Below are 15,058 nucleotides of genomic sequence, written 5' to 3' on the forward strand. Positions count from 1 at the left end.
GCAGGCTCACAGTGGAGGAGCCTGATGTGGGGCTCGATTCCAGAATGCTGGGATCACGCCCTGAGCCGAAGGCAGATGCTTAACCGCTGTGCCACCCAGGCGCCCCTTTGTCACATTTTAAAAGGAAGCTTATTTCACTTAAAGTCCGGGGAAGAGTAATTCAAAATTATGCATCCTGTATTTATTTTTTAATTTAATCTAATTTCAGTTTAATTGCAGTGTAGTTAACGTGCAGTGTCATATCAGTTCCACGTGCACAATATAGTGAGTCAGCGCTTCCTCACCCCGCCGGTGCTCGTCACAAGGGCGCGCCTTCATACAGCATCGGATTCCACATGAATACAAGAGTCCCTGTCTTCTTTGACTTTATCGCCCGTTAAAACCGGCCGATGGAAATGTCCTTGTCAAATTTTAAAAGGAAGCTTATTTTATTTAAAGTCCAGGGAAGAGCCATTCAAAATTATGTGTCCTATATTTAAAAGCCAAGAGTCAGCGTGGCTGCCCCCTATCAGCTTGGTTAGTCTGTGTAGAAAACATGAACTCTGAGTCGAATTTTAATGACAGGAAGGTGACTCAGGGACAGGAACTGAAATGGGAGTTTTAAGAATAAAACCGGTGACTCAAGGTTGGGGAAATGGATCTAAAGTTATCATGGAGGAGGTGTGGTTGGCTTTTAAAAGGAGAAAATGAAATGTGGGTACAAAGGATAAAAGACAAGGTAGCATAGTATTAAGACTCAAAGGTCACTGGAGAGAATGTGTAAACAGTGCTCCAGGAGACAAAGAAAGCCCCATTCAGACTAGCATTTGTGAGGTTGCACCCCAAGGAATAGCTTTACATGCAGAAAAAGGCTATGCGCTAAAAGGTCATCAAAAATATTAAAAAGTTCAAAAATTCAAAAAGTATTAAATAAGTTATGATTAATATCCCAGACTGAATATTTACACAATGACTATGATAATAATGTGAGGAAATTCTCACGACACGGTAGTAGAGAAATAAGAAGCCTGCTTGATGTGGGATAGGATTTACAGCCATGTTAAAAAAATATGTAAATAAAAGAAACTAAGCTGAACTGCTAATAGTGCCTGATTGAGGTGATGAGCCTAAATGAACCTGTTTTCTTTCCTCTGTTTTCCAAATTATATCACATTTTTTACAAGACAGAATTGTCCTAGTACTTGCCCTGTGGCCCTTTTTCCGGGACACAAGCGTCAGACCGATCTTGCCATGCTGTCCTGAGATTCTTGTCTTTCACAACAAAGCCTATCTAAAGCCATGCTTCTCAACTCCAAAGTGCACACCCATCACATGGGGGTCTTCTCAAAAATGCCGATTCTAATTCAGGAGGTCCGAGGTGAGGTGTAACATTCTGCATTTTACCAAGCTGCCAGGAAATGGAAGCTTCTGGTCCATGGAACATACTCTTGAGTAACAAGGGTATAAATGGCTTCATCAACAACCTGTATGGATATAGATGAGCAGGAAGAGGCCGCACCAGGAACAGAAATTTACAGGAGACTCATATCTTTCTAGAAGCCAGTGGACCTTAAGAATGAGAAAAACAAGGGCGCCTGGGTGGCACAGCGGTTAAGCATCTGCCTTCGGCTCAGGGCGTGATCCCGGCGTTCTGGGATCGAGCCCCACATCGGGCTCCTCCACTAGGAGCCTGCTTCTTCCTCTCCCACTCCCCCTGCCTGTGTTCCCTCTCTCGCTGGCTGTCTCTATCTCTGTCGAATAAATAAATAAAATCTTTAAAAAAAAAAAAAAGAATGAGAAAAACAGTAACTACTCAGGGATGATTCTGTAATCTGCTATCATTTCCTGTTTGGGCATCAATAATTCTGATAATTATTAATAATGAATACTGGAGGGCTCCTGCCCTCTTAGAATTTATCATCTGTTAAAAATAAGAAGGGCAAACATTATGTAAAATGGTGATAGATCACAAGCAAGGGCTCCATGTAACTTTCATCGTTTTTTTCTGGTGGAATACCAATGCACCTTACAAGTCCCAAGCTCACCGATAACTAATTCAAGTCTTAGGTGGTTTGGGGTCCATCTCGAACAGAATGGAAACCTGATGATTGTATCAGTAGCGCTTGTGTACCTGTTGTTTTTTATTTAAAGACTTTCTTGGGCCTGAACTTTGTCTTAGCTTCTCCATTTAGGCGGTGATTCTGGGAATCACTTATGAGCAAATGGAAAAGGAGACAGGAAAGGAAAGGCAGTCAACAAAGCCTTGTAACGGAAAAAGCTGCCACTTAGATAATTGGAGCTTATACCAGTTGAGAACTCAGAGCGGCAGTGTTATCACATCCAATGGGAAACAAATTGGGGTACTGACACATCAACTCCTGTCCATGTGGAATGGAAGCCTACTCCAGGGCAGGTGGCGAGCCATTCGGGATACTGAGCAAGCTGGCAAAGAGCTCTGAAAGCCAGAGAAAACTGATCAGTTTAAAAAAAAAAAAATTACAAGTGCTGTCCTTGGAAAACTGGGTGAACCTACACGGTAGGGGTGAAGGTCTATGGGAAGGCCACCCAGAGCATCTGCTGTTGCCTTTCATATTAAACTTTATTCCAAGATGTAATTATCATATCTGCTTAATCTCACTTTTATTTTGCCAAATCTCCTGCTTTTCTTAATTTTTCTAAATCTCCTGCTTATTCCTTCCTTGAAGTGGATCCTTGGCATTCTTAATTTCCCTAATCTCTGATTCATCGCTCATGCAATTTCTACAGGATTTGGGAGAATTGCTGTGTGGATTTAACCCTCCCTCATCTAGATTATTGCAATAGCCTTTCAAATGATATGTCTACTTTACCCTTACTCTCAGCCAATCCACCTGTCACACTGTTACTCAAATATTTTTTTTAAAAACGCACAAATATTATCTCTGCGTTGATACATAAAACCCTGTAGATCAAGCCTCAACCTTATCAACTATTTCCCATCTGCAACTGCCACTCTAAAAATACATACTACTGACTTTCATTCCCTCGATAAATTATGCTATCTCATCCTTCTATGCTATTTTATTCTACTGCTAATGCCCATAATTGTCTAGTAAAAACAATTCAGTTGTCATCTAAAATTGGAAGCTCACCCACTCCCTACTCCCCAGTCACCCATCGCAGTTTATCTCTTCCCGGCCCCACTATGCTACTGCTTTTGTCCCTGTAATTGTCCTTCCTGTTTTATCAATCTATTATTCGTATTAGACTCTGAGCTTGAGAGTAACTTTACTGCAGTGTTCTCAACATTGTACTGCCAGCACATTCTGCGGTGCCTGGCACCTTGTTCAGGGCTTACTGAATTGAATGTAACAACTTGGAGATTGCAGTTGGAGAACCAGATGAAAGTCTGACATACAGACACGCACAGGAAGAAGTCTGTGGAATAATTTAATTTGTTAGGAGACACAAGTTCTCTTAGTCTTACTGATGTGGTTTGCTTCCTGGGCATCCTTTAGGAGCCTTTAAATCTTTCAGTTCCTTATTTCTACATCTGCTTAGCTGTAAAGGCATTTGCAATCCAACACCATGGTAACCTTAACATTTTCCCTACTTTCCATTCCTTAACCCATCAAAGAAAAGAAAGTATAGCTTACTTAATCTTAATTGGTGACAGTAGAAATTAGAGGTGAAAGCATTAACAATAATCTTTTCCCATTGTGGTGTTGAGTACAAGCCACCATTATAAGCGTTATCACATTTGATCAATTCACCCACTGGCTTGTGGAAACACACATTGCAGGAGCATTGAGATCTTAAATATGTATTTCTGGCACATTCCCAAATGTTTAGAATTTCTCCCTAATATTTGAGCATATTCTACAACTCGATACCTCGTGAGCTGTGGGTTTCCCTACCTCCTGTCACTGGAGAAGAATTTTCTACAAAAAGTGTGGAAGGAGACATGAACTGAATCATTTGTGGTTACAATGTTCTCCATTTTCTTTGGGCATCAAGGAAAGGGAATTCCAAAGATAGTTTGGATTTTCTCAAATCCAATTAGTCATTTCTTTGCTCAAATTGTTTGATTTTCAATTTTAAAACAGCAGATACTTACTGAAGAAAATTTTTTAAATTCAGAAACTTTCAAAGTCCCCTGATTTGAAGCCCTAGAAATAAGGAGAAAGAGACAGAAAGAAGATGAGGAGAGAGAACATTTCCATAACACTAGGCTAATAATTTAGATTGAGTCTTATACACTGTGTTTTATTTTTTCTTTCTGTTATATTATGAGCATGTGCCCCTGAAGTCAGGCATTGTCCCACTTGCGTGGGTAAATCTGTGCAACGTGATTTTATTGTTTTTAACCTGCATGAGGCCAAATTAAGTAAATTGAACTTTATTCCTGGACTTGCTTGTGACAAATGAAATAATAAAGAAATAACAGAAGTTGTCATTTTTATTAAGTAAGAAATTTGAAAATATTAGAATGAAGATATTTTCAACTTTTCCAAAGCTGATCTTGTGTTTCCATCGTAATTTTGTATTCACGACACCCTTCTTAAAGGTGAATCAGTCCTGAGAACTGGCACATACGAGGGATGAGTGTTACTTTCTTAATTACCTTTATCCCACCACAATTTTCAAAACACTTGTTTCGAGCCACTGTGTTCTGCTGTATGAATATGAAGTTTCCAAATAATAATTTCATAGGACGTGTGAGAATTCCTGGTGGGCCGGCACCCACAGTAAACATGGCACCCATTCTACATGGCATGGAGCCATGATGACTTTTTTGCTTATTTCATTTGTATTTTTCCTTCATTACTCCTTGTGATGGATGTACATGGAACATTGAAGCAAAGAGATCATTTTTCTACTGCAAAAAAAGATTATTTCTAGGAACTATAATGGAGAGATTATATAAAATATAAGAATTCATGGTAGGTCACTTTTTTCAACACTGTCATGAATCAGTCATGCTTTTAATAGAATGAAGTTTTAGAGATTTTTTCAAGGTACTAGACAGCAAAACCTATGCTGTATTAAAAGCCATTAACCCTGTAAAAATGCTATATAATAGTAATTTTATAGCTAATGAGCCCCAAATTATCACATCATTTCAGGAAACTAAAATAGAGCAGTACAGTACCATCCCACATGGCATCTCCTTGATACATTTTTCTTAAATAATATTCATAATCATTCATATTTATGTAGCTCACACACAGAAGCAACAGTCACAACAGAGCATTCAGTGAAAGGGACAGCCGTTCCTTAGAGCTCTGGAACGGGTAAGATATATAAGAGGAAATATAATAGGGGTTTGAGAGTCTAAAGTATATTTTTATAATTAATTTTGTGAAGACAGGCTATTAAGCTGTATATCATGAGTTATTAACTTTGGTCATGTAAAGGACTAATTAATGCTTAGTTACTACAGACAGTACTTTATCCAGGTCTACACAATTTTAGCATAAATGAGTTTTTAAAAGATTACCTAAAAGCAAAGGAAAATAAAAGGCTTTAATTTCCAAAAATGGTGATTATATTCTCTTTGTTTTGTTCTTTATTTCTTTAACTCTTCTAAAGATTTAAAAAAAAAAAACAGGTGTATATTTGATGCTGGAGCAAGTCCAGTCTCTGGCAATAGCTTATAATTTCTTATATATTTCTCTAATTTTGTGTCTTCTAATTTTAGTTCAGAGACATTACAAAGCCTGAACAGCTCGCAGAGATTTCCTTCACTGTCAAAAGATTCAGCTCATGCATATCATTACTTTTAAATTATTAACTTAAACATGAATATCTCATGGGAACACTTATTATTGTATTCTTTTATTTCCCAGTATAAGAAAAAAAATCGAAACAAACACAGAGCCCCTATTTTTAACTAATGGAAACAAAAAAAGTTTGGACTATTAATTACTGTCTATAAAGAAATGTTCACATTTTATTTTAGCTCCAAACATCAGTGCAGGTAAAGACAGAGTTCAGTTATTGGGACCATGACACGAAATCCACAATTTGTTCTAAAAATTGTTATCTACATAGATTTTTCTCTTTTTTTTTTTTAAAGATTTTATTTATTTATTCGACAGAGATAGAGGCAGCCAGCGAGAGAGGGAACACTAGCAGGGGGAGTGGGAGAGGAAGAAGCAGGCTCCCAGCGGAGGAGCCTGATGTGGGGCTCGATCCCATAACGCCGGGATCACGCCCTGAGCCGAAGGCAGACGCTCAACCGCTGTGCCACCCAGGCGCCCCTAGATTTTTCTCTTTTGAGAGACATGTTGAATTGAATTTCTTGGAGATGAGCTTATCCCCCCTTTAAAAATTATGTTAAATTACGATATACATTTAAATTTTTTAGAAGTCTGTTAACATGAAGTTGAATAAAAGAACTGTAATATCAAAGGCAACCAAGGATATTAATTTTAGATATTCTTACATTAACAATTTTTGCTACCTTTGCTTTGACTGAAATAAAAAAGGAAGGTATAACAAAGTCTAATTTTTCAGAGTCTGAGAAAAATATTACATTATTGTGCTTTTATCATTCTGACACATGCTTCATTATATCCATACTACAAGAATTCAAAGATAACTGATTCTTCCTTTTCAAAATAGGATTCTAATAAAGTTTTCATTTAAAAATGGTGAATTTCTTGATAAAATATTTCAGTGGAGGTTTTTTTTTTTTTTTTACACTGGAATATTTCAGGGGAAAATTCATTTTCTTAAGTTTCAATCTATAGTTTCATTTGAATGGTCCCACTTTTTTAAAAAAATATTTCTGCCTTTTAAATCAATGATAATATAACATCAGTATGTTTAAATAAGTTTGTTATCATTTGTATTAATCTTTGCCTATGAGCTTCCTGGTTTATCATTTTTTACATATTTACTCTAAAAAATTAGATCTAAAGTGGACTAAGCCCAATAGATTGAAAGAATTTAGAGACTGTATTGACAAGGCAATGAATGCTACTAATCTCAAGCATAGAGTGGTGTTCAGGTGTTAACACAAAACTAATAATTCCAAAGATTCGCAATATTAATTAAATTCAGCAGAAATTTCTCAAGAAAAAATTTCTTGGGATTATTTTGCACAATAGGGGCAAAGATAACATTTGCTTTCTTGCATAAAATATGGTCTATTTCCTATTTAACAGGGGAATCACTAGAATGCCTGGTATGTGTTCTTCTAATAATGATTTGTGTCATGAAAGATGAAAATGCACATGTTGACATGTTGTCAAATGGCAAAAGCAGTGTGGAAGACCTTCCGCACTGAACATGAGAACTATTTTGAGACTGTATAGAATGCATACTCCCCCAAGCAATCGCAAGATTGCTGATCTGAAAGGGGAGTTGAACGCAGTTTTGACTTCGTTCATTATAATGAAATTTTAGAAGTTAAGGCTTTGATCTTACATACTTACCTCCCTACTTTTGTATTTAGAGAAACTATAAATTCTCCTTAGGACTGGGTTGCGTGGGTAACAGCATGAAGAAACAGAATAAAATTTGGAAGAGCTTTGTGCTACCACCTGCAGTAGGAGAAGAAGATAATTTGTTTCTCTTTAAGGGGAAAGGTCGTAAATAGAGGAAAAGAGACATGCAGGAGAGAGAGGAAAAAAAAATAGAGAGAAAAGGAGAGGAAAAGAAGGGGAGAAAAGTGGACACGAATATGAAAAAATAGGTCGGGGCACCTGGGTGGCTCAGTCAGCTGAGCGTCGGCCTTCAGCTCAGGTTATGATCCGGGGTCCTGGGATCGAGCCCTGCATCTGGCTCCCTGCTCAGCGGGGAGCCTGCTTCTCCCTCTCCCTCTGTACCCTGGCTTGTGCTCTCTCTATCCCAAATAAATAAGTAAAATCTTAAAAAAAAAAAAGGAAAAATAGGTCATATTTGGAAATAGAATTATTCAGTATATTATATCACATTACATCATATCTTACTACATTAAATATTCAATTCTATTTCACTTTCTTAAAAAAACAGTAAAGATTATTCAATTGTGTACTATTAATAAAATTTATTTTCCTTTTTTTCATAGATGGTTATGTCCTTCGGAGTTACTTGGTGGACAAGTAAGTTCATTTTCTTCTACTACTATACTTGTAAAAAGAATTTTACACTTTTCTTTAAGAAAGATTCTTAATATCATCTAAATAATATAATCTACTAAACTGTCATACAAAATTTTAAAACAATATGCTATACTAATGTCAGTATGGTAGTACCCATAATAAAGTTAGGGTTTTCATACAGTGTCACTCTTTTAAATAGACAAGAACCCTTCTCGCTCATGAGTATACAGTTCATAGTTATAAACATTCATTGGAGACAGACATGGCAAACATTGGAGACGGGAAAACCACTAACACTTTCAGTAATATTTTGCCTTTCACTCACAGATTAATGCAGTTGGCTGAACTGCATTAATCAGGGAAGCCAACTGCATTAATCAGGGACCAATTAGTGTCTTCACAGTAGGTGCTAATGTCACCTGTTAGTAATTTGGCCCCAATTGAGGGCTTTTCTTTACTAGGCATAGTAGAGTGTTAAGTTGCCTTTTTGGAAGCATGCCAAAAAAAAGATAGTCGTCAATGATTCTTCTCTTCTTATGAATAAGACGTTGTCACAGTCTGGTACTAGTGTTCTGTGAGAGTCCCCCTCAAACATTGTAAGATACTGTTCCAAGTCTATCAATGCAAGAAGTGAACTCCATTATCAGGTCATATGCCAACGTAAAGATTTGCAGAGTTCTGCATAATAAAAGAATCAGGAAAGATTCACAAACTGTATCCATAAACAACCTGATACCAATCAGAAAGAGACAAATCAATGCTAGTGCTTTGTCAGCAAACTAGTAAAGAGTCGAAAGAAAAATAATCATAATACTTTTCTTTTTCTCAGGGCATTAATCACAATGGTAGGCAAGCACTTTTCTATTTTATGAAAGATACAAATTTCAAGGAATGCATACGTGGCAAATAATGGGACATCTTCATCAGTGATGATTACAGGATGATGAAGAGAGAGAATTTAGAAAGTATACTCTATCATTATTGATTCACCATCTAGTAAAGTGAATACTTAAGAAACATTTATTGAATGAATGATAGGAAAATCTGTCCCCTTTGCATTTTTATCAGATTTCCATTAGTCAAACCCTCCCTTCATCTCAGAGAAAGGATCCAAACAGGAGACAGAGGCAACTCACAGCATCTGCCATAGTTGGCAGCCACTTGGAGGGCCTGCTGCTGCTTCCATGATAAAAGCAGAGATAGTACAGGACCCAAAAGTGGGTCTGGTCAAGGTGACAGTCACCTCACATTTCTGAACTTTGAAACTGTATTCTACATTTCAAGGCTATATTCACATTTATAATACTTTCTATTTTAATTACTTGTATATCATTCTCTCCTCCACTAGATTATAAGCTTCTTAAAATCAAAGCTTGTGTCTTACTCATGTTTATATCTCGTGGTACATAAGAGAGACTCAGTAGGTGTGTAGAACAGCGTATTTTACAAAGATTCAGGACCACATGCAACCAAAATGTGTAAAAGTAGCCAGAACTATTATTATGCATGCAGCCTATAACCATAAATATTTTTAGAATTATATAACATAAGAATCACCATACTAACCATACCTTGGCTACTCATTTTGAAACTAATATTTATATATTTTAAAATTAATATTTATAAATTTTAATTAGAAACATGCAAAAATGATGCATCCATTTCCTATGCTAAATATTATTCTATTTCTTTTTTAAAATATTATTCTATTTCATTCAGCATTTGAAGTTCAAGTGAAAATATATATCTGATATTAACAAATATAAAGAATCCATTAGGGAAGCACCTGGCAGGCTCAGTGGGAGGAACCTGTGACTCTTGATCTCCGGGTCCTGAGTATAAGCCCCATGTGGGGTGTAAAGATTCCTTAAAAAAAAAAAAAAAAAAGACTCAGTTAGGGCCCCAAGTGGAATATTGTGCCATGATTTTTCAGTTTGTTCAGTTCAATAAACACTTCTTAAATGTACAGCTCCGTGTTAGGCTCACGGTTGGATCTAAAGATAAATAAAACATGGTGTGTGTTCTTGAGGCAAGTTTCCACTATTCCGTATGTCTACGATATGGAATACATTGTGGGTTTTTGGTTATTTTTAGAATAGAACAAAGAATTAGGGTAAACCAATGAAAGACGATGCAGATGAATATGAAATTTCTTCCCACTTATAATTCACAACACTTAACTTCTCACACTTAAATGCTTAATTGTGTCATATGAAAACATATTACTAATTTTTTTATCTAAATATTGCCTTAATGCTAAGAAGATATTTTCTTTAAAATAAAAATTATTTTCTACATTTACAGTGATGGAGAGATCTATGATGATATTGCTGATGGTAAGTCCCACATGGCACCCACCACTGAGAACAATAATAGTGAATTTACTGTTCTCACAAATACTAAAAATAGCTTGCCTGATTAATTAGAGCTTTCCAATCTGATCAGAATTTGAATCACTTGAAAATGTTAGGAAAGGTAAATGCTCTGGTATAATTTAAGAAAATTATTTTTGCACATGACTGGAAACCAAGGAAGAATCTTATTTATTTTCTTTGAAAACAGAAGTATAAAAATAATTAGTGAATTTTTCATTATATCATTTATCTTAAAACAAATTACTCTCATCCATAAAAATATGTATACTTGACCAATTAGTAGATACTTATTTCATAAGCTATAATACTCACTAGTATTCTTTTAGCATCACATATTTATAAATTACAACCTAAAAAAATTAATCTCATCTGAAATGACGCATAGAGTTACTGATGTGGCCTTTTAGTTTCCTTTTAAACTTACGATTCTTACTGATATTTCGTATCTTCAATCTCATTTAGAAATAACTACTAAAAAGTACATTTAAGTGCTAGATAAAATAATCCCAAGTCTCATTTTGATAAAGAATAAATCTGTCCAGAAACTTTGTTAGAATTAAATACTGAGCAATGAAGGTTAAAACATATATGGTCTTCCATGTAACTACTCTTTTACAAAGTGAGCCAATTCTACATTTTTTTTAAATCCTAAACTGGGAGAGTGTGAATCACCCACATTTCTAACCTTGGAACACTTAGAAGCTATGTGTTTTGTATAACTCCATTGAAATTTGTATTTTTTTTTCCAGGTTGCATCTATGACAATGACTAGATATCAGCCTTGTTCATTTTGTTATGTTCATTTGATGCCAAAATGAAGTCTGAGTTTTAATTGACATGGGATTGGATATCATAGAAAATGAATGCACACAACTACTTATTACCATTGAATATAAAATTCTGATTATCTTTATGAAGTTTTGAAGCTTTCTACTTAGAAAATGATCTTAATATCTTGGAAGACTGCATCGATGAGATGTAAGAATTACTGAATATCTCATCTGCTCAGCTTCAGTGTTGAAGGCGCTTCTTTTAGACCATCAGTAGACAACCTCCCCTCCCTAAAAGAAAAAAAAAAATGAGAAGAAATGACTGTGTTGTCTAAAGAAATAGGAGGAGGAAGAATAAAGAAATATAAGGAAGAAAATATTAAAACATTACACAAGAAGGAAAACTATTGTTTGAACGTTTATGATCGTACCTTATATTCTTTATTCAAATTATCTATCTTTACAAGGGCACAACTGTCTCCTCTCTTTCTGGTGGGATCAATGTTTTAAAAATTATAGTGGTAGCAGAACTTGTGTATAAACGTTGTTCCTGTTTGTTAATTGTGAATATGTTAATTATTTGATAAGAATGTATGCATTTAGTGTGCACACTTAAGATTAAAACTGTAGAAGAGTCAAAAATCAGTTTTCTTTTTGCAGATTCATCCACTAACAGTTTCATTATGTGCTCTCTTTAAAGTACTGTTGGAACTACAGTAGATAGGAATGAGGACTACCCTAAAATCATGAAGAATGGAAGATGGACTTTGAAATTAATTAGGCTTTTATGGTACCTCTTTACTATGAAGACTCTTTTGAAGGTTTCTGCTCCGCAGTTACCTCTGTGGAACTTTTTTTTAACCGCTTTACTGGAAAGTTGGCCTAGTGTTTGGACTAGAACATTCCCTACTCATACATACTCTTTACCAAAACAACTCCAAACAAAATGTGAAGCATTTGGATTCCAAATGCTAAGAACACTAAACACCATGATAAAAAAACGCAAAACCCTAACACCCAAGAAAATGGCATGTTAGGTAATTTTTTTACAACTTCCAAAATAGGCAAATCCTAAAGCTGGCTCAACTACTAGTGAACCATGATGTGATACTGGGTAAACTATTTATCCTCCCAGTTTCCTCTTCTGCAAATTACAGGATTAGATGAAATCAGTTTTTCCCACCATTTTTGCGACCAGTTACCTCAAACTTTTATAATCCTTCCCCCAACCACAAATCCTGTTATTTCAGAAACCTCTGTGTATTTGTAAAACTTATTATTAAATAACAATTAATGCATTTTCCATATTTTAATATTGCAAAGACCCATTGGAGCTTCTGAAGAGTGGTCCCACTGAACTGAAATCATTTCATCATTGTAACCTCAGCCTTCATATGGGTAAAGTGTGATTTCCATTTGGTGTGTTAAAATTTGAAAATAGGCATCAAAAAAAAAAAAAGGAAAGAAAGAAAGAAAATAGACCATCAACTTTTATTGCTCAATTTATAGATTCTGGGAGTCTGAGGCCCCCACATTAGAAACCAATGGTGTCAAAGTCTCCCTCTAATAATGAAATACTTGGATGTCTACTTTTTGATAGGGTAAGCCAGTATATGCTCATATGATGAAATTATTTTAATAGATCAATTACATGGTTCAAAAGTGTTTTTATTTTTGTTAAATTTGGTAGCAAACATACATTATACACTGACAGTATATTTCCAGTTATTTTTTTCTGATTGAGAATAACATAAATTCAATACAATGTCAGTTTTTATATTCCAAATTAAACCAAGAGAGTACTTTAGCGTTTTGAGTTATACACCAAGAAACAGACACACACATGCCTACAAAAAAATTATGTAATAGATAATCATCTAAATATAAAAGACATATTTAACATATTAATTTTAATATACTAAATATTATTTCTGTTATAGTTTCATGTATGGAATTTTGTCACATGAGAAGAGCTACAAATAAATAATACATTCAGCAGATAACTTCGCCTTTACTTCATCAAGAAATTGAGGTTATCAACCTTTCTCTCCCGTACTTTGACCCCACATCTGCAGTCTTTCTCTAAGCCCAATCTTACCTGTTTTTGTTTGAGCCTGAGAAGATGGAGCATCTCCTGTCTAAGACTAAACCTTCCACCAGTGTCCCTGATGCTTTGCTTCCTATTTTAAATGAAATTGAAATAGCCAAGCACAATTCCGTTCAACTTCCAACAACGTTCTACCTTAACCCCTATTCGAACATTATCCCAGGGAATAAGATGTCACTCCTCAAAGCCATAACCTTTATCCAATTTCTTCTTCTTTCTTTCTCTGGAGTCTTCTTCCTTCACAATTAACTAATTCTCTCTCTCTCTCCCTCTCTCTCTCTTTCACACACGCACACACACACACACACACACACACTCTCCACCCAACTTTCCCCCTTTCCCTTCTTCTCTTCCTCTTCTTTAACTTTCACATTGTGCAGATCCCCTCCACTAGGCTTACAAACATACTGAAGTTATTCTCATTCAAAAAACAGCAGAAAACCTTGCCTTCAAACCAAACATCTCTCAAACTACAACCCATTCCTATCTTCGATCTTCCTTTTCTCATCCAATTGTCTTAAAATTGTAGGGTACATTTGACAACCAGGAGAATACTACGCTTCACAGACCCCCAACTATGGGAAGCCTAACTCACCAAAGGTCCTGCCTTCTACACTCTGAAACCCACTTCCACGGTTGTGCCAACACCAGCCTTCCCACAGACTGCTCCCAGCCAATGACTATGCATGGCAGTCCTATTCTTGAAAGATACAGAAGACCTCAGGTGGCAGGCTATGGTTCGAAGACTCCCTGACTGCCTTGCTAAGACTTCCTTACCCTGCATAGTACTCTGAGATGCTTCCTCCCAACATTCCTCCCACCCCTCTCTACTAGGGTCAGACTTGCATTGCTTTCTGATGTCTCCTCCAACCTTCCCTGGCTCCTTCCCCATTTCCTCTCAATCGTAGATTTTTCCTTTTTTTTTTTTTTTTTGGTAACGTCAGCCATTTATGATGGGAAATAAATCAGATGAAGCACAGACCACACTATTGCTCTCCAACTTGCCAATAATTAGGAGCCTTTTCGTGGGGGGTGAGTGATGGACAAACCTCATTTAGTGTCTAGGGCTGCCAGATTGCATTTCTGTTAGTAGCACCAAATGCCATTGAGAGGTCTGGTGGGAATATAATCATAAAAAACTAAGGCTGCTGCACACGAATTCCTCAGCATCTGAGGTGATGCAAATGTCATGTCCTAGAAAGGAAATTTAAAGTCAAATTATGGTTTGGGATTTGCCCAGTGGAGAATAATATTCAACAGCTAATACAGGCTATTGGCAGACGGGTTCTTACTAACAAAGAAGAAGCAGAAATACCTTCTATGACCACCTTCTTATTTCAGTTCTTAGAAACAGATCTTTGAAATGAGGTGATATTTTTCAAAAACTTCAATTAAGTTGATGAAGAATTTTATTCAGGCATGTAAACTATCTCTACCCTTTCAAATTCATGATCTTACACATGCCGTCAGATATGGAAGCTTGACTCTTCATCAGATCTCTAGGAGCAGTATTGAAAGCAAGACTTTTTAAGTTAGGCTGAAATTTAGGTTATTGTTCTTTAGCTAACCTGATATGCTTGTTAGAGCTTCACCCTATACTGTGGAAGCTGTCTTAAGAAAAGCACTGAAATGCTGTTGCCACCCACATGCCTCAGGGAACCAGAGGTTTGTGTTTTTTGTGCGTTTTTTGTGGTTTTTTTGTTTTTGTTTTGTTTTGCTGTGGGTTTCTTGTCTTTAATATGTATAGATCCAAAAGTG

The 15,058-nt window shown here is 36.1% G+C and overlaps 1 protein-coding gene across 4 annotated transcripts in view; it reads left to right on the forward strand.

Annotated features, from left to right (window-relative positions):
- Nucleotides 1-12,670, forward strand: part of FYB1 (FYN binding protein 1) — a 153,621-nt gene extending 140,951 nt beyond the window's left edge. For all 4 annotated transcript variants that reach the window (XM_045787318.2, XM_045787314.2, XM_045787319.2 and 1 more), the window contains 3 exons: nt 8,015-8,048; nt 10,353-10,384; nt 11,173-12,670. In XM_045787318.2, coding sequence (XP_045643274.2) covers nt 8,015-8,048; nt 10,353-10,384; nt 11,173-11,195 — 89 coding nt within the window. In that variant the 3' untranslated portion in view covers nt 11,196-12,670. The remainder of the gene's footprint in view (nt 1-8,014; nt 8,049-10,352; nt 10,385-11,172) is intronic.
- Nucleotides 12,671-15,058: the final 2,388 nt, after the last annotated feature.

This window comes from Ursus americanus, chromosome 15, assembly GCF_024610735.1.
Source record: "Ursus americanus isolate L20-20 chromosome 15, mUrsAme1.1.p, whole genome shotgun sequence".
Classification (NCBI taxonomy): domain Eukaryota; kingdom Metazoa; phylum Chordata; class Mammalia; order Carnivora; family Ursidae; genus Ursus; species Ursus americanus.